Source organism: Nilaparvata lugens, chromosome 6 (assembly GCF_014356525.2).
Source record: "Nilaparvata lugens isolate BPH chromosome 6, ASM1435652v1, whole genome shotgun sequence".
Lineage (NCBI taxonomy): Eukaryota > Metazoa > Arthropoda > Insecta > Hemiptera > Delphacidae > Nilaparvata > Nilaparvata lugens.
In genome coordinates, this window is record NC_052509.1 from 5,183,218 (window position 1) to 5,208,519 (window position 25,302).

Genomic DNA, 25,302 nt, shown 5'->3' on the forward strand with positions numbered 1-25,302 from the left:
TGGTACAAGAACTTAAAAAGGATTTAAAGGAAGTTTACTACTCATAAATAGATTATTTATAAAATATTTGAAGATTGAGGTTATGTAGATGTATTCACGGATCGGTGACCTAGAGATCGATCAAACCGAAGAACGTAGAATCTGACCAAAACCCCTTGGCAGAGCTTTATTGCATTCGGATGGTGTGCAATGTGAAAAAACACCCGTCCACGTGGCTAATTATTAGGTAGCATGGAATTAATATTAATATATAGAATATTAACTAGCATGCAAAGAGCATAAATAAAAAACCAAATAAAAATAATTTAATGTATTCAGGAAATAAGAGTTACCAGGCGCATGAATACCTAATAAAATTTGCATGCACCAATAGTAAAACGGCAGTTAATAGGCGGCAACTGTAGGCCAATTCAAAATATTTATATATATTTATATAAATGTACTAGATTTTGTGTAAAAATTTGTGTAATCTATGTTATCAATATGGCTCGAATGCAAAGAAATTATTAATCATATAATCTAAGCAATATTTTGGCATTTTTTGTAAGATCTATTTGAATTTAATGGCGGAGGATTGAGATATTTAAATTTTATGCTAATTTGAAAGTCGGAAAGAGGATCTGTAAAACTTGAAAAGGAAGAACCAGCACTCGCCAGCCAGATGCCACCATAAGAGGACCCCAAATATTTTAGAGCGAAGTACCTTATTAATAATTTTGTAAAAATTAAAGTTAAAGTAAATTATTAAATTTCTTAAAAGACTTCGTGATGCTATTGTGAAGCAGAAGTCATTTTTCATTTTAATTAAATTTATAACCCCTTGGAGGAGACGATTCCGGCTACCATATTCCCGGACCGCATGGAGTTGGATCGACATCGGCGGCTTACAAGAAGATTTTCGACACGTGAGTGATTAAATTTGAATTTAGTGATGGGCGCCCTAGTGCTTCGAAATAATCTGATGATCAAAGCTAGCTCGCCGAAAGGGTTATTATAAATTAAGAAATTAATAAGAGTAATACTTGCGCAAGTAAAATTAGTATTAAAGGTATTTAATTGAAAGAAAAATATATAGATCAATATTTTAGAAATTTCTATTTAATCAAAGAAGTACGAAATCTAGGCTATCAAACGTATGCATACAATATTTAATTTTTTGCAATACAATTTGCGATAATTTATCATAGTTCTAATTCACTAGATGAATGGCTCTACCTATTCCGTCAGGTGCCGAATCTTGCACCCTGAGATGAAAATATATATTCGATACAAATAAATCTACTAAATACTAGAGATTTTAATATATATATATATTTGGATTATTAGTGGCTAATTTATCAAGCTGATCTTAGAGCACATATTTTTGATTGAATTATCCAAGCCGACAAGTATTAGCAAGTACATGTCACAGCTACATGCCAAAGAATGCATATGATTTCAAGATAAAGGCACATGGTAATGATTCGTGCCACAAATCTAGAATATAAAGTTTAGCCTGTGATATTTTTATTGATTTCAAATATTGTTCTATTTTTATATTATATTTTTTATCGCTCTATATATATTTTTTGCCTCGATTGATCTTTGCATTATTTGTGTAATATATGTGTGAAATTTTCATGGTGTGCAATTTATTTTATATTCCTCATCTCTATAGTATAAGTATCATTTATATATATATTTATTATTTATTGAATTACAAGAGTTATAGGAGAAGCCCATATCTAGGCCTATCAAGATTTTTAAGACTGAATACTATTAGAAAAACCACGACCTAATTATATTAAATCTCATGCTTTACCGACTGATGCCAAGCAGGAGGCTAATCGTTATTTAAATATAAAGAATAACGTGACAGAAAGACATGTCGCCCAACGTGATAGGCCACGGATACGGCAGAAAGACATGTCGTACCAACGTGGGACTGATGATGAGAGCCAAGCTCATTGTATAATTATTTGAAATTAAGTCAATAACCATATTGAAAATTATAGATAACTTATACGAGTTGTGAGGAAAACTGGCGAAGGGAAATTTGTATTACTTTTTGGGGAATCAATAGCTTTAAATAAAGAGAAATTATATGTTTTAAAGAAAATTTTATATTATTATTATTCTAGAAAATATATTTTATAGAGAGAGCTATTATATTTTATGGGCCTAAACTGCTAGTCAGAAATCAATGAATAGTATTATTATATTATAAGAGCTTAAGTAATAAATAGGTTACCTGGCTTGTAATGTCCATAGGCCTATCCTCATTTGTGTCCTTATTAATGCCTTGTTGGCCAAAACTTTCACTTTTTTAACAAACACTTGACACTTAATCCATTTTTAAAATATGAGTCTCTTTTCGTCCACGCAAAGTAAGGTAGCAGACACACTGCAGACGGCGATAGTAGCGGAGATCGACGCTGAGGGGGGCGCGATGGAGTCCAACGCCCAGATATCTTCAATCACCGCCAAGAATCCTGTGAACAGTAATAAACCGTTAAATGTCTCCCAAGAAGCAATAAGAGGGTTATAGTAGAGGGGATGATCAAGTCATTTTCTAATAGTTTAGAAAAAACAATGACCATGGTAATGAAGGACTTGAAGGCGGAAATGAAGGAAATGCGGGAATCATTGAAGGATACATCGGTAAGAACGGGTAAGGAACTGCGGACACAATATCAGCATCTACCGCTGAAAATCAAGAACTAATTACAACGATTTAACAGCAAAAATAGATACTGTCACTTGTGAGTTAAACGAAAGAATAGATAACCTACCAGCACAAAATACTTTGCAAATTCATGAAATAGCTCACCAAATTCTGATATAAATCAAAACAAAGTACAACTTAATTCATTGGAGACAGCCGTTGGAGAACAGCAATATTTTCATCTGAATTAAATGCCGAAGTAGTAGATAATGAAACAGAAGCTTCTAGTCATTGGAAACAGGCCCAAGAGAAGTTGGTACAACTTGAAAGTCAAATACATCAATTTCCGCACGAGAATATAGAGCCTATTCCCATAGCAACGTTTGATTCACTACACAGTTTCAATGAATTAGGCCGTTTTGACAATACAGACCGCTATCTCCAACCTAAAGAATTTATAGATCAGATAAAACTAGTTCAATCATTAACACCCACCTCTTGGAATTTTTGGCGTCTTCGTTTGACTAGTTTATTGATTGGCGAACCCTGATGTTCTTTCGGAGTAGAGTCCATGAATTACATCATTGGATGAGTTTGTAGCTGTCTTCCTGGAACAGTATTGGAGCAGAAGTAAACAGTTGGACGTGCTAGCGGACATTATATCATGCGATTTCAACCCTAACTTAGACGGTGCATGTACCACTTTCGTCACTGCCCTACAGTTTAAAAATTCTCAATTGAGCGAGCCCATTAACGAATCGGCATTAGCAAGTATTATTTTAAAGAAGCTACCGTATCAAGTTAGAATGGCACTCGCCACACAACCCATTACTGATTGCAAGCAGCTGATTAATCATTTATATGGCATACAGTCTGCAATGGCAATATCAAACCACCGCTCAGACCAGAGATACGCATCAAATCAACATAATTCAAAATTTAATCCGCATAACAGCCAAAAATATGAACCGGTATCATATGATCGCTCACGATCTACCCCTCAATTTAAACGCCACTATAATCATAATCAAAATAACAGCTGGAATAATAGAAGTTTTCAGAATCGTCAAACAAACCATTATCCACAGCAAACCTATGAAAGAAATTATTATTATGGCCATGATCGGTTTAACACAAATAATGATTACACTCAGAATAATTATAATAGAAATTACAAACCGCCACCTCATCAAATAAGTACAAACTACACATTAGAGCATGCGTCCAGATCAAATAAAAAACAAGGACACAAGACAACCCCCCCACCAAACGCAGAGAAGACTACAGCTAAAAAATACGACTACATGATACCCCGATACACCACGCAAGCTCAGAAAAAATAGATAGAGAAAATAAAGATACTACAGCCTCATATACCACCTTTGTGAACGGTTTACCGAAAATATTAGAAAAACAGATGTTAATACAAGACAGCCTACCACAAAAAACCGCCGCCAAACATGCAATTAAAGCCAGCCGCAAGCATCAGCCTCTATTAAGTTTCCTGTTCCCCAACGAAGAGCAGCCCGCCCCCGAAGAATCATTACCGGCCACAACCCTACAACAAGAACCGACACATTATAATAATGCTGAAATCCACCACTGCCAAAATAAATAGTTACCAGAGGAGACCGCCACCAAGCACCCGCGCACAGAATCTATGCACCCCATCATTGTACCACGAAGCGGACCAAGGACCCCAAGATGGAAGACCGAGAGGACGGACTACCGGATAAGAGGAGCGACCACCGCAAGGCCCGGAGACGGAGGCGCCCGAGGACACCCGACCAGTATCAGGACGAGGAGGACAGCATACAGGACCGTAAGAGCATGCATCGTAAGGCCCGGAGGCGAAAGAAAAGGAGGAACCGCGCGCGCGCATACCGGCCGCATGCACGGTTCAAACGCCCGAAGAGGACACCGGACCGGCACCGAGGAAGACAGGAGCGGACCGACGGCGTGCATCCGCGGCACATACGTTTTAAGAGAGCCAATCAACGATGTGACCGGAAGAATGGGCTAGAGAAATGTGATAAAAACGGAACAAAGGAATGGATTAAAAACGGAGCTACTGATAGGAAAACTATGATTGATTCGTGCATGGGCAATATAAAAGTGGACTACTTGTGGAGATTAATTAAGGATAAACAGTGTTTGAGAATAATGGAAGAATTAAAAAATAATATTAAGAAAGTGAAAGTACCTGGATATTATATGATGAGAGATAATACTATTAAAAAGATGATAAATGTTTTGTTATGGTGTTTAATGTTTGTAATAATGGCTGTGATATTAATAAAAGACTGTGTTGTAGATAGGATGGAAAATATTATATTGTTATTATTAAATGAATCTATGATTGATAATTGGAAATTTAATATTATAAGAATGTTTATTGTTGCAAGCCTAATGGGTTATAATGAGCCGAAATTAAGAATATTAGATGAAAATAATGAAAGGAAGGATGAGTTAAGAGTACAGATTGATTGGAATAAGAATGGATTGAAAGGAACTACCATTAATGAATCAAGGAATTATTTAAAAAAGTATACAAGATACCGGGGCTTTAAATTTATGAAGGATAGATTAATAATAGGACAGCCTCAACAATCAACAACCGGATAGCAGATAACCTAGCCAGCCTACAACATCTACAAACAGAATGCAAGAAGATGCAAGTAAACCACGGGATTTTTACATGCAATATCGTCGAATTTCAAATAAATATGATAAGAAATCAAGGAAAACATTATTATCAAACCGATTACTAACCTTCCTTAATAAATTTAATCTTGGTATAGGACCGCGTGGCAACAATCCAATGTTTTAATTCCTTCCAACCGTTAGAAGCCTGCAATAAGAAAAAGAATAACTTTTAAATATGTAATTAAATTATATACATCAGATAAAAAAGGACACAAGCGGGGATAATAAAATTAAAATTTGTTAATTACCTTTTTAAGAGAAAAAATTGAGCAGTTAGGTTAGTTATGAAAGTCGATAGCAAATTCTGATGTAACATGTAACACTATGAATTGTAGAACAGCGACCAGCTGACCAAAGCCACCCAAATCAAATGAATGTAATGTCTGTTGAACATATGTTTATAAAAAGAAGTACTGTACCCAAAGAGTTATTTATTATTGTTATTTATTATATTTATTAATGTCGATATATTTATTTATATGTTTTTATATTTATTACTTTTAATTATGCCACGTTTGTTACCTGAAAAGACTTAAAGTGAATACCAGTTACCAAAACCAAAGAGCCATTAGCAAAAGAAAGTATTGTACCTGATGTATAGAAAATTATTTATATTAAGACCTAAGAAATACTATAAGATATAAGCCCAGAAGTTTATGAATCGAAATTATTGTCTAAAAGGAATCATTTATGAGAATTATGAAATGTGTGTAGTTAAGTTGGCGGCCCTGCAAGCGGCGAATTTAAAAATTACTGTGTTGTAAATGTGTCAGGAGGAGTGCGTTTAGAAGTTTATATTTATGATATTTTTATGTGTGTTGAGGAGGAGAATTTGTTATTGTTTTTGATAAAGGTATAAAGGAGATGCAGCAAATATGTCTGCGGAATGTGATAGAAGTAGGAGAGTATAATTTATAAATAAAGTATAGTGTATATCAATGTATTGAAGGGTGGGTTTTCATTAAAAACATTGTGATTCTCAAATATTTTGAATTCAAACCCAGGGGCGCGTGTAACATATTTAAATCTGGGTAGATGAAAAGCCCTAACAGAAATAGTAATAGGTCTAAAAATAAAGTAATTGGCTAATATCGCCAAGCAGATAATAAACAAGATTAGATAGCATCAGCTTGTTCTGGCTAAATGGTACAAGAACTTAAAAAGGATTTGAAGGAAGTTTACTACTCATAAATAGATTATTTATAAAATATTTGAAGATTGAGGTTATGTAGATGTATTCACGGATCGGTGACCTAGAGATCGATCAAACCGAAGAACGTAGAATCTGACCAAAACCCCTTGGCAGAGCTTTATTGCATTCGGATGGTGTGCAATGTGAAAAAACACCCGTCCACGTGGCTAATTATTAGTTAGCATGGAATTAATATTAATATATAGAATATTAACTAGCATGCAAAGAGCATAAATAAAAAACCAAATAAAAATAATTTAATGTATTCAGGAAATAAGAGTTACCAGGCGCATGAATACCTAATAAAATTTGCATGCACCAATAGTAAAACGGCAGTTAATAGGCGGCAACTGTAGGCCAATTCAAAATATTTATATATATTTATATAAATGTACTAGATTTTGTGTAAAAATTTGTGTAATCTATGTTATCAATATGGCTCGAATGCAAAGAAATTATTAATCATATAATCTAAGCAATATTTTGGCATTTTTTGTAAGATCTATTTGAATTTAATGGCGGAGGATTGAGATATTTAAATTTTATGCTAATTTGAAAGTCGGAAAGAGGATCTGTAAAACTTGAAAAGGAAGAACCAGCACTCGCCAGCCAGATGCCACCATAAGAGGACCCCAAATATTTTAGAGCGAAGTACCTTATTAATAATTTTGTAAAAATTAAAGTTAAAGTAAATTATTAAATTTCTTAAAAGACTTCGTGATGCTATTGTGAAGCAGAAGTCATTTTTCATTTTAATTAAATTTATAACCCCTTGGAGGAGACGATTCCGGCTACCATATTCCCGGACCGCATGGAGTTGGATCGACATCGGCGGCTTACAAGAAGATTTTCGACACGTGAGTGATTAAATTTGATTTAGTGATGGGCGCCCTAGTGCTTCGAAATAATCTGATGATCAAAGCTAGCTCGCCGAAAGGGTTATTATAAATTAAGAAATTAATAAGAGTAATACTTGCGCAAGTAAAATTAGTATTAAAGGTATTTAATTGAAAGAAAAATATATAGATCAATATTTTTAGAAATTTCTATTTAATCAAAGAAGTACGAAATCTAGGCTATCAAACGTATGCATACAATATTTAATTTTTTGCAATACAATTTGCGATAATTTATCATAGTTCTAATTCACTAGATGAATGGCTCTACCTATTCCGTCAGGTGCCGAATCTTGCACCCTGAGATGAAAATATATATTCGATACAAATAAATCTACTAAATACTAGAGATTTTAATATATATATATATTTGGATTATTAGTGGCTAATTTATCAAGCTGATCTTAGAGCACATATTTTTGATTGAATTATCCAAGCCGACAAGTATTAGCAAGTACATGTCACAGCTACATGCCAAAGAATGCATATGATTTCAAGATAAAGGCACATGGTAATGATTCGTGCCACAAATCTAGAATATAAAGTTTAGCCTGTGATATTTTTATTAATTTCAAATATTGTTCTATTTTTTATATTATATTTTTATCGCTCTATATATATTTTTTGCCTCGATTGATCTTTGCATTATTTGTGTAATATATGTGTGAAATTTTCATGGTGTGCAATTTATTTTATATTCCTCATCTCTATAGTATAAGTATCATTTATATATATACTTATTATTTATTGAATTACAAGAGTTATAGGAGAAGCCCATATCTAGGCCTATCAAGATTTTTTAAGACTGAATACTATTAGAAAAACCACGACCTAATTATATTAAATCTCATGCTTTACCGACTGATGCCAAGCAGGAGGCTAATCGTTATTTAAATATAAAGAATAACGTGACAACCACTATTTAAAAATTTGAATAATTGCAATATCTCAGTAATTTTATATAACTTTATATTTTAATATAACAGGACTTTTAGTCCTCGGGGTACTTGAAATTATTTATTCTTGTAAAATTATATATTGATGTAAATGAGTTATTGTGATTTCTTTGTACAACGTGTAATTGAATTATTTTATTATCTTTATTTTTATAATTTGCAATATTGTTGTGATGTGCTCTACTTTTCATAATTCCTGATTATGTTTAATTTATCAATTGGAAGAATAAATGAATTTATATTATTATATTTTATTTATTTATATGTTTACAAAGAAGCACTGATTAGGAGAGAACTAAGGATAATCCTACAATATATTATATAATTTCCATCTGTAAATATAATCAATAGATCATTAAGAAATAGGCTGTGCAAAGGCTAAAAATAAACTTTCTACTGGTGATATTTCTCAAAGATTTCGATTTGTATAATTTATTATCATGAAGCTATCAAAATTATAACGTTTTCTAAGGAAAACATTTTTCCCGATGATTACTTTTTGATATATGAGCGCCTAAAGTTTGAATTTTTGGGACATAACATTTCAAATTTGGTAAGAGATACATGACATTTAGAGGATAAATTCTTCATGGTATTGTTGATTGAATAGAACAAAATTTTTCTGAAAATATCAATTTTTGAGAAAGTTATTCAATTTACCAAAACATACTTTTGAGTTATTTTTGGTAAATTGAATAACTTTCTCAAAATTTGATATTTTTAGGAAATTTTTGTTTCATTCAATTAACAATACCATGAAGAATTTATCCTCTAAATCTCATGGATTTATCTCTTACCGAATTTGAAATGTTCAGTCCCAAAAATTCAAACTTTAGGCGCTTATATCTCAAAAATTAATGATTGGAAAAAATGTTTTCCTGCGAAAACGTTTTCATTTTGATATCTTGATGATTTACAAATCGAAAAACTGTGAAAAATATCACCATTAGAAAGTTTATTTTTAGCCTTTGCACAGCCTTAATAAATAAAGTATTCAATCTCAATAATGAAAATGTATCATTTAATAATCTAAGAATGTATTTCTTGACGAATGAAACGTAATTTATTATTATTTAAACAAGAATGAACAGTTAATATTACATCAGATATACCAGTATCTATGAGCTATCAGAAGGCAGTGACAAGGCAGAGAATCGGCAACTCTGTTCTCCTGTCTTTCTCCACTGCCATTGTAACGTGGACCTCATTATATATGAAATGACAGGAAAAGTGAGAATTATTGTTAATGTGATCATTAGTGTAAAAATTTTTTTTTAATATTTTGAATGTGTAATCCTTAGTACATGATTGTGTAGAAGAGTAATAATTCAATATTACCTATTCCCATGTTACAAAGCTTTTACAGCGATGGCAAACTTTCGCAGGGCAGATTTGATACAAGATTATAATAGAGATGACGTTTGAAAGTGTTGCTAATATCAATTTAAATGATCTTATTTCTCTGACTAGAAGACTAGATTCACTGTCATACCATACGATTTTCAAATTTTTGGTATTCAAACAAAATATGCATCAAATCAAATAGCTTTTTATTCACAAAAACATAATACAAATTTATAAAATTCATTTAAAATTTAACAGTGAATACTCTCCACAAAGACTTGAGTCTGTGAGTGGAGAGTGAGTTCTTTCAAGTTGATTGAGAGTATATTCTTATGTTTTGTACATATTATAATTAAAACTATTGTAATTGAATCTACTAACATTCTTCAGAAAATCAAGAATATAAATTGCACACAAAGAAATTCCATACTGGCTATTAGTATATACAGTCAAATATATAAATAGTAGCTTAAAGACTATACTACCATAGAGAAACAATAGCATAAGTAGATATCCCATGGTATATGGCGTTTATGTCGCAACTTTTACTGTTATCTCAAGCTGATACGCGTAGTCCACGTAGTTCTTTCCTGTGAAGTTTTATGACGCTGGTAGTCTCTCATATTGTGCCGTTCATACATTCCCGGTCAAAACAGTAAAAATCGACAATAATAGACAGTAATTGGCTTGAGATAACAGTAAAAGTTGCGACATAAACGCCCTATACCATGGGATATCTACTTATGCTATGTTTCTCTATGATACTACTCATTAAAAATGGCAAATTTACTATGAGTTCAAGTTCTGAATGTGAAGGTGGATTGAATCAGTTGCTCTGCAGCATCCCTGCAAATTTCTAATAACCATCTACTCAAATGTTCCTTGTAGGTGTTAATACTGTAATTTCCCAGAATAATAATTTTTATCTATTCATTTAATGGATAAGAAAACCAAGAAAATTGATTTGGAAATGATGGGTACTATGTTCTATTCAACAATCATTAATCTTATCCAGTACTTTTTGCACTATAATTTGTTATTATTATTAAACGAAAATTCAAATTAAATGCTGTAATTCACCCCGAAGACTTCTGCTACTGCAAATATTGACAACAGGGTAAACAGCTAGTTGGAAATTCGATGAGCGCTACTATTCAAAAATAGCTGTTTACCCTGTTGACAATATTTGCAGTAGCAGAAGTCTCGGGGTGAATTACAGCATCTAATTTGGATTTTCGTTCAATAATAATAATTAATTCATTAGCATTTAAATAATTGCAATATCTCAGTAATTTCCATCTATAATTTTTGTTGAATTTTGGGTTTTGTGTTTTCTAACAGGGATATAAAGCCGGATAACCTATTGTTGGACGCTAGAGGGCACATAAAGCTGTCCGATTTCGGCCTATGCACGGGTCTCAAGAAATCCCACCGAACCGACTTCTACCGGGATCTCAGTCAAGCCAAACCATCCGATTTCAGTAAGTTCATACCTCATTTGTACTTTATTCTTACCAAATTTATTCTACCGGGATCTCAGTCTTGCCAAATCATCCGATTTGAGTTCAGTGAGTCCCCGATCCATCAGTGAGTTCACATCCCATTTATGCTTTATTCTTACTATCATCGACGAGGCCACCGACAGAAGAGGACTCTTCTAAAAGCACAGAAGCGACAGTGAGGACTTCGACAGTTGAGCACTGCGACCGTAGAGGACTCTCTAAATTCTGCACAGCCCCGACAGTCGAGGACTACGACCGTAGAGGACTCCTGGTAAAGAGTCCTCAAATGTCGCCTGCGCCAGGACTTTTTAATTCTTGAGGACTTTTTAATTCTTGCACAGCCCCGACATTTGAGGACTGCGACCGTAGAGGACTGAAAATCAGTTATCAAATGTCGCAGTCCTCGACTGTCGCGTCCCCTACTTAATAATCCATCGTAACCTTCAATTCAACTCAAGTTTAATTGAATAGAATTAATTCAACTTCAATTGGTTTATCTTACGCTTAACCCAAGTTTAACTTGAGTTCAACTCCTTATGCTCAGACCCTTATGCTCAATAACAATTTAACTCAAGTTTAATTAAATTGAATTAACTCAACTTCAGCTTGGTCTAACTTACGCTTAACCTAAGTTTTGAATTATTTACAGTAAAATTTATTATAACTTTTAAAATTCTGAGGATAAACCACCTGATGATCCAGTAACGTTTGTGCGTGGATCACACTCATAGATATATGGCGAGAGATTTGATGTCACACTAACCTTTGGGACAGTCACTTTTCTCTCATATAATCTTGACATTTTAAACACAATCTAAGTTATCAAGTACCATCTTTTTATTTCAACAAATCACAACTAGTTTCAACTCATACTTTGAAATTCATACTTATGAATTTGTTGAAACTAGTAGTTCTGTGAACAGTAGACCTCGCGCAGTTAAACACCACAGCCTCCTCTAATACTGTCCATCAGGGTGAATTATGTCATGTCCTGACGTGTCGGTGTCCGTGTAAAGTGAAGTTATATATAACTTTACAATTAAAAAGGAAAACAAAAGAAAATAATATCGCACTTCATTAAATATTCACAACGATTCAGTATAACTAATAAGGTTAGAAGAGAACGATATTTGAGTTAGATTCAGGAAAGTTAGTGAAGGGGTATGAAAAATATGTATATACCAAGAAAAGAAGAAACAATTGAAAAAATAAAGAGTTAATAGAGCCCAAAAATAATAATTCTATCTACAGATGGAATTAAATAGAGAATGCATTAATTCAAATGCTATATATAATTATTATTCAACGAAAATCCTAAATAAATGCTGTAAATCACTCGAAGACTTCTGCTACTGCAGACATTGACAACAGGGTTAACAGCTAGATGGAAATTCGATGAGAACTACATCCAAAAATTATTTGCCAGCCCGGGATCGAACCGGTACCTCCCAATTGCCAGTCAGGAATGCTTACCCTTACACCAAACTGACAATCTCTGGATAGCAGCTCTCATTTTATAAGAAGCCGTAGCGGCCAACCAGTTTACAGATGGAATTAAATAGAAAATGCATTTATTAAAAATGCTAATTAATATATAATTATTATTTAACGAAAATCCTAAATAAATGCTGTAAATCACCCCGATTCTCTGTAATTCAATCATCAATTGAGCAACATAATTTCTCACAAGATTTTTTGAATGTATTGTAGCGGTCATAGAATTGGAGGGGGGTCAAGGAATGGGTTTAGTCTACTGTTCAATTTAGGTAGGAATTGAAATGGTGAGCGGTTCTGACAAACGGTATTTGAAATAGCATATTAAGTCTTATCCTATTCCATGGAACATGGAAATTTTACAAATTGATTGAATCTGGCATGAATATATTATTATTTATAATTTCATATAACATTAATGCTCTAATGGATACCTCAATAACTTATTTTGAATAATCTCCAAAACATTAACGGCAGTGCATATCGGTGTGTAATCAACTAATGGCTGTTTGGGTTGTTGTATCGACAATAATTTGTTGTAAACAACCATGCTACTATCATTAAAAGCTTACCGAGTTGAAAGCAGAGAAAAGTCGAGAGAAAATAATATGCTACTTTATCGGCATTAGCTTCGAAACATTCTATGTTCATTTGAGATACATTAATTTTGTCCATATTACATATTCTATCTGGCAATGCATAAGGATGTCTATCAAATATTCTAATCTACTTCTTGGTATTACAAATTATAATGTTCAATTTCCTAATAACAGAGTTAATTTCAGGTAAATCATGAATTTAGAAACCTATATGGAATTACTGAAGTTTTATATGGTATTGAAGTGCAAGTAACTCTTACAGAAACGTTTTAATTTTTGGAGAAACGTCTGCAGGAAACAAGATTCTATTGCACTCAGCTGCCTTGGTAGTTTTATGCTATTTAGTGTGAGCAGTGTTGTGACATGCTCCATCTTTGTTACATTCAACGATACGATCTGAGCCAGTAATGAGAAATTGGCTGGAACCACTTGGCTTCAATTTAGTTGTTAGATATGGTTGCAGAATGAAACCTTGATACAAGAATAGCATTCTTTTGTCGTTGGTGAATGTCCAACCTGCAAGGAAATGCTGTGTTCTGTTTGCTGGATGCAATCTAAATTACTGATCTAGAGAGATGCTGGAAATTCAAGGTCAAGGTCTGATGTATTATACGATAAGCATTTATATCATTGAAATGATGCTAAGGAGAGGAAGGACAGGATGAATCAAAACTATTTTAGCATTGTTTACCTTTTTTTATTGGACATTTTAGGAAAATTAAATTTGTTGATGGTACAAAATCAATGAACGTTCAGTTTTTAGTCACAATCTTTTAAATCGTGTTCAAGTGAAATGAATCTTTTGACTCGATTTGTTTCACTTATTAAATCGCGAATTAGGCCTACTATAGTGAAGTCCACGTTATAATGGCAGTGTTTGATTAACAATGGTATTGCTATCCTATTATTACATTACATATGTTGTCATTCAACAAAGCAGATAGCGCTATCTCTTTCTCGCTTTGCTCTTTTGCCAGATCGTCTTTTAACAATGTAGAATTGATAATTAATTAACAAAATATTTCATCTTAATTATGTAGGCTAAATTCATTATGAAATTATTAGAAAATATAATGCATTGCTTAATAAAATATAACTGATTATTTCAAGTTTTATTCATCAGTTAATATTCATCAATAAGCCTGTATCTGCTACCCTCTATAGAAGGCATTGACAAGACAGAGGTTCGGCAACGTTTTTCTCCTATCTTTCTCCACTGCCATTATAACGTGAACCTCACTATAGTTATGGAACTGGTAGAATTGAAGAATTGAAGAAACCTCTATTTATAAATTGTTGAGAATCTTACAACAAATAGCACTTACAAGCATTTTTTTCAATTCAATTTATTCACAACACACAAAAAAAATGTTTACACAATATGAAAAACTAAATTTAAATGCAAATTCATAAACTTTGGAAAAAGTTTCCCAAAGCCTGCCCGTTGCACACGAACGGCTAAAAAATCAAACCGGGAGCAACATTTACGCGCTCTGTACGCGTTCTGCTCATGCTCGACCCACGATCATCTTGCGATCTGCTTGTGTAACGTTCGATTGCGGAGCAGAGCGTAAGTCTGTACGCACCTTTAGATGATGTTAGGGTTAGGTTTTATACTCTGTACAACTAGGCATGAGCTCTGAAGGTTTAGGCCGACCCTCCTACTACTCACACACACACACACACACACACACACACACACACAAGCGCTGTCTCCTTTTGTGTGTGTGAGTAAAGGGACGGTCTGCCTACCTGTATACTACGTAGTTTACATAGTATATCAATGGCGCAGGTAGGCCGGGCGTGTGTGCCTGCGCGTGGGGGAAGGAGGGTCGGCTTAATCTTTCAGCATTCATGGCAGTCTGGACAGAGTATAGTTTTTAAATGTTAATAATCTTGTATCATTTAGAATTCATCATTGTAGAATCAGGACTTTTGTCATTGTAGTTGAGTTTAGACTCATCACATTCTTTCAAAATAATACATTTTATCAACTCTGATGTAATTAGTGTTCTCTGTTGTGTTTTGTAGTATCCAGCCCAATGGTCAGCAAACAACTAGAACCTTCCATCGTAACCAACACATTCCTATCCTTTCATCATTTATTTTATAAAATATTTTCTAATTGGTGTCTAATTTTGTTCAGTATCCAGTCCAATGGACAGCAAACGACTAGAACAGTATTTCATAGTAATAATAATAATCAATTTATTTGTTCACAGTAATCATATAAATAGTATTTCATAGTAAGCAACTCAATCCTCTTCTTTCATAATTTATTCTATCAGCTCTGATCTAATTAGTTTTGTGTTTTGTTCAGCTTCAAGCTCAATGAACACAAACGTCTAGAACATTTCATTCAAACCAACTCAATAGGTGAGTTGGTTTAAAACTCACCTAACCTAACCTTACCTCCTTCTAACATGAGTTATTTTATAAAATCTTTTCTAATCAGTTTTCTCTGTTGTGTTTTGTTCAGCATCCAGTCCAATGGACAGCAAACGACGTGCGGAGAGCTGGAAGAAGAACCGACGGGCGCTGGCCTACAGCACGGTGGGCACACCCGACTACATCGCTCCCGAGGTCTTCCTGCAGACCGGCTACGGCCCCGCCTGCGACTGGTGGAGCCTCGGCGTCATCATGTACGAAATGTTGATTGGTGAGTAAGCATTCTACATTATTTCCACAAAATTCTCCGACTTGCTTCCTCCATCTACTATGTGTACCGTTCTGTGTAAAGTAAATTGTTCCAGTTCCAATCGTAAACTGTTCCATCACGTGACTGGTGCAAAACTACTATTCCCATGAAACACCTCTCTAGATCTTCGGATCAAGTTTTTGGCGCGCACTTTTGAAATCAATTTCCACCAAACATTGTCGTAGAGTAACTGCGTAAATTGACAAAGGCTGCTGTCCTATTATATTAAGCGAGCAATTTCTGTATTTTTATATCTGGTTATTTATTTATATTTAGTCTATATCTGGGGCCTGTTTCATAAAAGTTACAAGTCCTGTAATACAGGAGAATCACCATTCCAATTACATGCTCAATATAGCCGATAAAATCAGCTGTTACTGTATTACAGGATTTCTAAATTTTTATGAAACAGGCCCCTGGTTATTTATGTTCAACGGATCTCGAAAACGGCTCTAACGATTTTCACGAAATTTGGAACATAGTAGGTTTATGATTCGATTGCACTAGGTCTCATCCTTGGGAAAACTTGCTGAACAACATAGTCTGTGGATAGTAAAAAGTGAGCGAGTGATTCTGTGGAAAATCAAAATATCGCATCCCCGTAATTCATAAGCTGACGTATAGCCAGCTGTGAAATATAAACACGATCATTTTAGAGAATTGTGTTCTGTTTATCAATAAATAAAAATAATGAGCGAAGCTCGATGGGCTCAGTGCCCCGATATTAGTGTATTATCATAATAATTATTTCAATTATTAAATTAATTTCATGATTCAAAGCAATAGTACAAATTCAAATCAAGTAGCTGGTGCTGGTGCCAGATCAAAGAATACTTTATAGGTTCTAGGTTGGCTATGTTGTAAATGGAAACATTTTATTATTATTATTGTTATTATCATTATGTTGTCATCAGGACAGGTTGACTTTTCATAATAGTTCAATAGACAATAGTTGAGCTGGTATTGAAGAATGGTTCTAAAATGTGGAAAAAGCAGAAAATAGCTTGTTTTGGCTGCGCATGTGCAGAGAAGCAAGCAGACTACAATATTATTCAATCGACCAATGAAAGCTCTTCAAATGTGAACTGTCACAATTTACCAGGCTTCAACTGTGGGGCAGGAATTTGTTACTGGAACTAGTTTCTGGTACAGAATCTGTCAAAATTGTTCCCATGGGACGCGGAACTTTTTACCGGGTAGATTTTGAATCGGACAATTTACCACCTTCCATGTTCCCAGAATGGGCTCTATGTTAAATCGTTGTATTTTAGAAGAATTTTGTATTTCTTGTTCAGAGCAATATTGAACAATAACCCTTACTATTTCATTCCCGAAGTAGGATATGATTGAGGTTATGATTTTCTTCCGCAGTTTTACAGTCCGGGTCCTGTAGCTTTGCCCTTTCGGCGGAGGGTCACTAGACTATAATACTACCTGTTCAAAAACATCAAACATTCTTTGTGACAATGATATCGATGATGACAATGTTATCTCTGACTATGAATATTAAGTTTATTAATAATTTTATGTTATTGTAATTGTATTACCATGACTTAGGTACTTGTCAATTACCTATATTGGTCTACGACAGTAAAATCTATTTATTTATTTATTTATTGCAACCGAAAAGATACACAAAGAGCTTTTTGGAGTTACGCCCTTTTACAATAATTCATCAATTCTTGATGGCAATGTTATTTCTGATTGTCAGAGGTATTTATTTATTAAACATTGTAAATATGTGTGATAGTGAATATTATTGTGAATTTAAATGTTTGATTGATATTGTTGTGTGTTAGGCTACCCGCCGTTCTGCAGCGAGAACCCTCAGGAGACATATAGGAAGGTGATGTCGTGGCGCGACACGCTGACATTTCCGCCCGAGGTGCCCATCTCAGAGGAGGCCAAAGAGGCCATGGCAAGGTTCTGCTGTGAGGCGGAGCGCAGGCTTGGAGGCGCCCGCGGCGTAGAAGAGGTATTACACCAACAATCGTTTGATCATTTACTGAAATAATAGTTACATAATATTGAAATTATTAGCAATATAATACACTCTCAAGAAGAACGTATGCACTTCAACAACATAGGAGACAATTCTTTGAAAAACGTCCCTCCTACATGGAGCCAAGTTCTTCAATCAGCTACCAATTAATATCAGGGAGAAGGATGATGCGGATTTCAAGAATGAATTGAAAAGATATTTAATTTCAACTAGCCCATACAAGACTTTCTCAACTGATTATTGTGAATTATTATTTTATTTTCATCTTGACACTATTTATATTGTATAAATGCAATGATAAATATTTGATTTGAGCAAAAGGCGAGAGCTGCCATAGTAGCCATCCACACTCTCCCGCTCGTCGTCATTTGTACGCACTCGACAAGAGTGTGGCGCCGGCATTAGAGAGCAATAGTAATATTGGCGTGTTTGTGTGTGTTGTAGGTGCGCGCGCAGGTGCCGTTCTTCAGAGGCGTGGACTGGGAGCACATCCGTGAGCGGCCGGCCGCCATTCCGGTCGACGTCCGATCCATAGACGACACATCCAATTTCGACGACTTCCCCGACGTCAAGCTCGAAATACGTGAGTAGTGCTATTACCCCATCTACTCATATACTCAGCCATGTATACAGGGTGATTATAAAAGGACTTTACAACTTTGATAGCACATAAATATTTATTGAAGTCACTTACAGAATTGAGAAAGGTGTCATTTTGTTACAAAACACTTCAAGTTTAAGGTGTGGGTGTTATTTTGGTTTGATGTGACAGCCGTTGTTGGTAATGCGACATACATCCCACCGATAATCGATTTCTGCCACATTCGTACCACAATATCAGACCCAAATTGTGCAACCGCAGCGATCCGAATGTGATCCGTTTTCGGAGGTCATTAAGATTGTGTGGTAGAGGTGGAACATAAACCTCAACCTTAATGAAACCCCACAGGAAGAAATTCATTGATCTTAAATCAGCGAGGTGGCCATGCAATTGGCCCTGCATGGTGAATCCCGCGAAGTTGAAAGCAATTGTCTAGAAAATCCCGAACTTCTCTTTGGAAATGAGCTGGTTCACCGTCGTGGTGAAAGTAAAAGGGCACTTGTTCATCTTGTTCAGCATGACGTTGCACCACCTCATTTCCAAAGAGAAGTTCGCGATTTTCTAGACATTCGCTTTCAAGTTCGCTGGATTTACAATGCAGGGTCAATTGCATGGCCACCTCGCTCATCGATGGATTTCTTCCGATGGGGTTTCATTGAGGATGAGGGTTTATGTTCAACCTCTACCAAACAATCTTAATGACCTCCGAAACCGGATCTCATTTGGATCGCTGCGGTTGCACAAGTTAAAGCCACCATGTAATCTCACTATTAGGTTGCGTTTTCTGGTCCCATGATCTGTCCACCTGCGATTTTCTGTTTGTGGAGCTATCTCAAATCAAACGTTTTCACAACTTGACCAATAACTGTGGTTGAAACATAACAGACGACTCAAAATGAAATAAACAATATCTCAGCTGAAATGTTCAGGAATCTCAACACAGATTTCAAGAGTGTATTCGTGCAGGAGGAAGCCATCTTAGAGAAGTAGTTGTTAAAAAGTTATAGATATTATTAATAATTCTCAAATGTCAAGTCTTGAACTTTACATTAGTTTGAATAAAATCATTTTTGCCCTTCCCACTAATGTCTTATGACGTTTTCAAAAGTTCCCGTTATTGTGTCACCCTGTATGAATAAATTGATGAATAAATAATGAATATATAAATAAATTGATGAATAAATAATGAATATTAATTTTTTCAGCTGCACCCCCACAACCTCAAGACGGCGAGGTTATCTACAAGGATTGGGTGTTCATCAACTACACGTTCAAGCGATTCGAAGGTCTCACACAGCGAGGCACCCCTACCAAAAAGTAACACTCTCTTTCTCTCTTTCCCTCTCTCATTCCCTCTCTCATCACCACCCCCGCCCCCACATACCCCCTCACGCCCTTCAACTCTCTTACGATTGTGTAACTATGATTTGATACGTTTAGCCTTCCTAAACTTAACAGTTTTTTTTCTATTTGTAATATTCATCTCCAAACCAGTTTTTTCCTATTTATAATATTCCTCTCCGAAAGAGATGCTCTACCTTCCACCTTGTAACTATGATTTGAAAATCTTTAAAGGTCAAAATTTATGTAGGAAACAAAAACTCTGTCTTTCTTAGTAGTATCTTGAAACTATTATTTGAGTTGAAATAAATCAGCGATAATAATAATAATAATAATAATCATCACTCTAAATAGAAAAAAAGCTCAAGATATTAACTAACTCTTAAAGTTTTGGCTTGTAAAAGGTACTTATTGCTTGATCTATATGAATGTGTGTGTACATAGAAGAATATCGAGGTTTTTATTTTGTTTGAATTGAGTTTACGGTGAGTAATTGAACTCTTTTAATCTAATTTGTAACGGATGTGTCCGTTTGATATCTATGGAACGAGTTATCAATGTTTTAATGATTTGGGGAATTATTTATGGGGTAAATATTGAGAAGATATCAATCTTTTAAATTGTTCATTGTAATTAATGTTGAGTTTTATTTTACTTTTGAAGAAATGAATATCAATGCGTAGGCGCCTACAGGGGTGAATATTCGAGAAACAGTATTAAACTGTTTTGGGAAGTGAATCGGAATTAATAGTTTTTGGATGATTCAGTGAAATATAATATTTGATTATATCAATACATTATTGATAATATTCTTCTTGCATATTTATTCATTTTTGCAATGAAATTTTAATTCAATTCATCATTATTAATATATGTATATTTGTGATGATTTCCCTCCAGGCAATTGGTGGAATATTCAAACGATTATGAAACTGAAATATGGAAGTAACAGAGAAATAATATAATAAAGAAGAAGAAGAAGCTTTTACATTGCATAACAGTGGTATCGCGATTGATTTGTAATTTTTGTTCAAAAATACTTCAATCATTGAAATGAATAAAATGCTGATAAAGCTTGAAGGAAAAAAGAAATGACAAGTAAGTGCTCTAAGAAAATATCAAATTTTTCAAATGTATTGGAATAAATAAATTTTCTAATTTTATTTATTGTTTGTCATGAACGGTTTATTAATTTGAAACAAAATTGGAAGAATGTAGTTGTCAATAATTATTCAATTTGAGTATTGGAAATTGCAAAACACGTGACTCCAATCTACTGATTATCCGTTTTGCAAATAATTTAACGGTTTTGTATTTTATTTGTGTTTTTAATACTACTAGAAAATTTTGCTGAAAAAAATATTGATGAAACGGCAAATAATAAATATATTTATCAATTTGGACAAGCATAGTTTTCATAGAAACTATTTAAATCATAACATCCAATAGAAGATTTAACTTTGAAAATGCTACAATGACCTACTGAGGAGTAGTAGGCTGTATAATGCGTGATATAGACCACAATTTTAATAGTTTATTATTTTTAGTTGAAAATTTCTAGATTTTAAATTACAAAACTAAATCTGTAATTGAATAATGGTTAATTCATTTAATCAATCCTATTTTTGTCTGTAAATACGACATATACATTACTTTTTCTGATTCAAACTTACATAAAGTCTCCGATATTCTTTATTTACACTCAATTTATCATAACATTAGAAACCAAGGATTGTAGAATTGTATGCAGTCTGTTAATCAGTAGTAAATTAGTCCTTCTAGCCAAAACTATCTGTTACTATGCCTAAAAATAAAGAAAATCTAGCATATAATAAGCATTTTCACTGAAAATAAATCTGTTTCTCTTTTGTATTTCAAATTTTTTTCTTTAGGATTTTCAAAATGGTTTTACTACTATTTGGAAAAATTTGAATATTCATTCAATTTGTGTCAGACCAGTTTAAAAATTGAATTAAATTGCATGTAAAGTTGAGTTACATTGACAAAGAGAATTTAATCGTAGTGAGAAATCATTCATAAATTTGAGAAGATTACTTTTGAAAATGCACTATTCTAAACGAGTAATGCTAAAAATAGAATTCAATCTAAGATTTGTTTTGTTTCTATAAGTTTGAAGTTATGTTAAAGTTTCGCTGAATTTCATCTCTTAGTATAGAAAAGTAGTTGATTTATGAAAGAAATAATTTGTTTTTTGTAGGAAAATTTGTATTTTTGTTGTTTTATTATACATTTCAAAGAAATTTTAGTTTGATAATTTTATGAAAATTAAGGGCTGTATCTAATATAAACGATACCGGAATTCAAAATCTTAAATCTAGATTACAGAGACGAATCCGAACAATTACAGTGTTTGCTTTCTAGATAACCAATTGCTTACAGTTTTTCTAATTGCCTAGTATATACGTGTTTTTAGTCTTTTTATTGAGCTGTTTTTTTAATAATTGACCCCCAGGGATGGGTAGTTATTGAATTATTTATTGTATTCACCATATAAATCATTGCAAAAAATATATTTTAGAAAATAATTTCTATTTATCAGTTTATTTGAAAGATTATTGTAAGCTATCGTGAACAATATTTATTTCAGAATATTTATTATCTAAAAATATGTTGATATTTCTAAGCTTGAAGAACAATTTCAATTTTCTGAAATCTACCCACGATTCTATTCTCTCGATTTCAACCCTGATGAATTTTGAATCTATCCTGTAATGTTCACTATTCAATAAAATTGTCTGAATCAATATGATTGAAAATTTGAAGATAGTGTTTAAGATTCAAGCTAAGAATCGAGCAGTATTAAATTGTATTTGTAAATTATATTTATATAGCGCATGCAAATTGTTATTTTTTTGTATTTTTCTATAATATATTAGGGGTGGTATTTTTCTGAAAAGTAACAACTCTCCTCATCATTGAATTTCTCTAAGAAATTACTTTATTACTAAGAATTCATCAAATTTAAATCTTTAAGATCACATTATTAAATTTTAATAATCATATCATACTTGTCTATTGCTAATTTTTGCGGTCTACAACATTTTGAATGTTGAATTAATTTTTATACTTCTAGTTCTAACCAAATATAATTTCAGTTTCATTTAATGAAAACTGGAACATCCATGATATTCATTATTCAGGCTATTCTTATTCAATTGTTTTTACTAGGGATAACCTGTTGTTAAGGATAACTGTAATCTGACATAATTTAATTACTATTTATTATTTTCAGAAGTCAGTTTGAGGAATACCTCTAGGATATCACTAAGAAATTAAGATTTTCCTTCATCATTGCAGTTCAAATAACGTTTACATTCTATTGATTACCATAAAATGATCAGATTTAATTTTGCAAACTTTAATTGTTCTTTAATCTCACGATCTCTGTTATTTTATTAATTTGTTAGTGGTTTGCTCTCTTATGAGTTGGCTTATCAAGTTCCTAATTTAAGACGAAAAGGAACTCTTGTGTATTATACTATTTTTATTGGTTTAATTGTTGTTATTACTATTGTGTTATATTTTTTTCTAGGGAAATAATAATAATCGATGATAATAATAGTTGAGAACTCAGATGAATAACAATAGTTTCATTATTTTCTATTTATTATCATTATTTTGTATTGTTGTAAAGCTTGATATTGTAAATTTAGAATGGATTTTGATTTTTGTAAATATAGTCTTATGAAGATTGTTATACATAGGTACTCATAGTTGATTTGCTGCAGGAAGCATCTTAAAACGGTTGGATTTGTAATGAAGTATTTAGTTTACTGATATATCAGTATACAGATGTACTGTATATTCAAAAAATGTGGGTAACTGATGTTTTTGGAGCGTCGATTGCTATTATTTTGCAGTTAGTGAATGATGAGATCTACACTATAAACTGAACGGATTTCGACTCTTGTAAATTATGTTTTATTGTTGATGTAGTTTTCTGGGTGTGTAAGTGCGTGCGTGTGACCGTTTTACTACTACATCGATCGATGATGAATTATTGAATGCTGATAATGTAAATAGGAGGCGTGCTGCAGATAAAATTAATAAATTACTATTCTTCAGAATTGTAATTGGTTATAAATATTATATATTTTCAATGATATATTGATGAAGCCTTTATATAGAAGAGGTGTAAATGTTATCAAGATTATTCTGTGATAATAAACGATTGAACCTAATAAAAGTTGGTTTGATTTTTGAATCTCCAGTTCGTCTTGTAGAAATTGAATGTAGAATTCACATATTCGAATTAATGTTGTATGAGTGCATGACTCTACATATTTTTTTGTTGGAAATTACGTGTATTGTAATTGAATTACATGAATAAATTTAATTCGTGAATGTTTTTCACTTTATGCTAAAATTTCCATACCAATAAGTTGGTACATGATTTCTTGAACAGAGGACAGAATTTGACATTAGATTCGCACCACTTCAGAGGAAGTACAAAAATATTAGGTGCAAAATATTAAAATTACAAAAATTAAAATGGTTAAATCTCGCGAACGGTTGAGAATTTCTAAAATCTCACTCCGTATTCCTGTTTCTAATGGATACTATGAAATATTACAATTATGAGGCATACATGAATTTATACTTTTTTTGGTGTGAGAAACACGAAACTGCAATCAAATTAGCAAAATTCACTACCGTTCAAAAGATGTGACCATTTAAAAATGTTATGTATGCAGCTTCATAACTCACTCTGTGTAGTAGCAAGGGGTGCTAAATTTGGCTCCGACATTTGTCAGGTCAAAATTTATTTATATCACTTTTTGTGTAGTTGAGAAGTTGATATTGTGGTAATTACTCATATTGAATGAAAAAGACTAAGAAATTGTCAAAAAACCACAGATTTATTGATACTTAGAAAGACCGGTTTCGGTTATTACACCATTGTCAATCTCTGATAAACTAAAACTAACTACAAGAGCAGCAGAATTTATACTAGTAGGTTATATTAATAACCGAAACCGGTCTTTCTAAGTATCAATAAATCTGTGTTTTTTTTACAATTTCTTAGTTTTTTTTATTCAATTTATTCATATGGTGCAAATTTCAGCCGAATCTGAGACACTTGGATTTAGTCGAAACATTTTCATGGACTATACTTTATTCATGCTTTTCATGAAAAATGCAAATCTCCTGAAATTCACTGCTATTCTTGAGTTATAAGCATTTGAAGATGAGTGATTTTTCTGATCTAAGAGTGGAGGGAAGATTTTATGTTTGAGTGAATAACTCACCCTGTATTGTAGCGAAACGTCTCATATTATAGCACAACACTTGTTAGGTCAACCTCT

General features: G+C 33.2%; 1 protein-coding gene across 4 annotated transcripts in view; it reads left to right on the top strand.

Moving 5' to 3' along the window:
• The window catches only part of LOC111046393 (serine/threonine-protein kinase tricornered), a 325,540-nt gene extending 301,358 nt beyond the window's left edge, over positions 1-24,182 (top strand). For 2 of the 4 annotated variants that reach the window (XM_039429979.1, XM_039429981.1), the window contains 5 exons: positions 11,080-11,219; positions 15,813-15,992; positions 17,831-18,006; positions 18,478-18,616; positions 19,840-23,075. In XM_039429979.1, coding sequence (XP_039285913.1) covers positions 11,080-11,219; positions 15,813-15,992; positions 17,831-18,006; positions 18,478-18,616; positions 19,840-19,955 — 751 coding nt within the window. In that variant the 3' untranslated portion in view covers positions 19,956-23,075. Of the gene's footprint in view, positions 1-11,079; positions 11,220-15,812; positions 15,993-17,830; positions 18,007-18,477; positions 18,617-19,839 lie in introns of all 4 variants that reach the window. The other 2 variants (XM_039429978.1, XM_039429977.1) reach the window with 2 other exon arrangements.
• Positions 24,183-25,302: the final 1,120 nt, after the last annotated feature.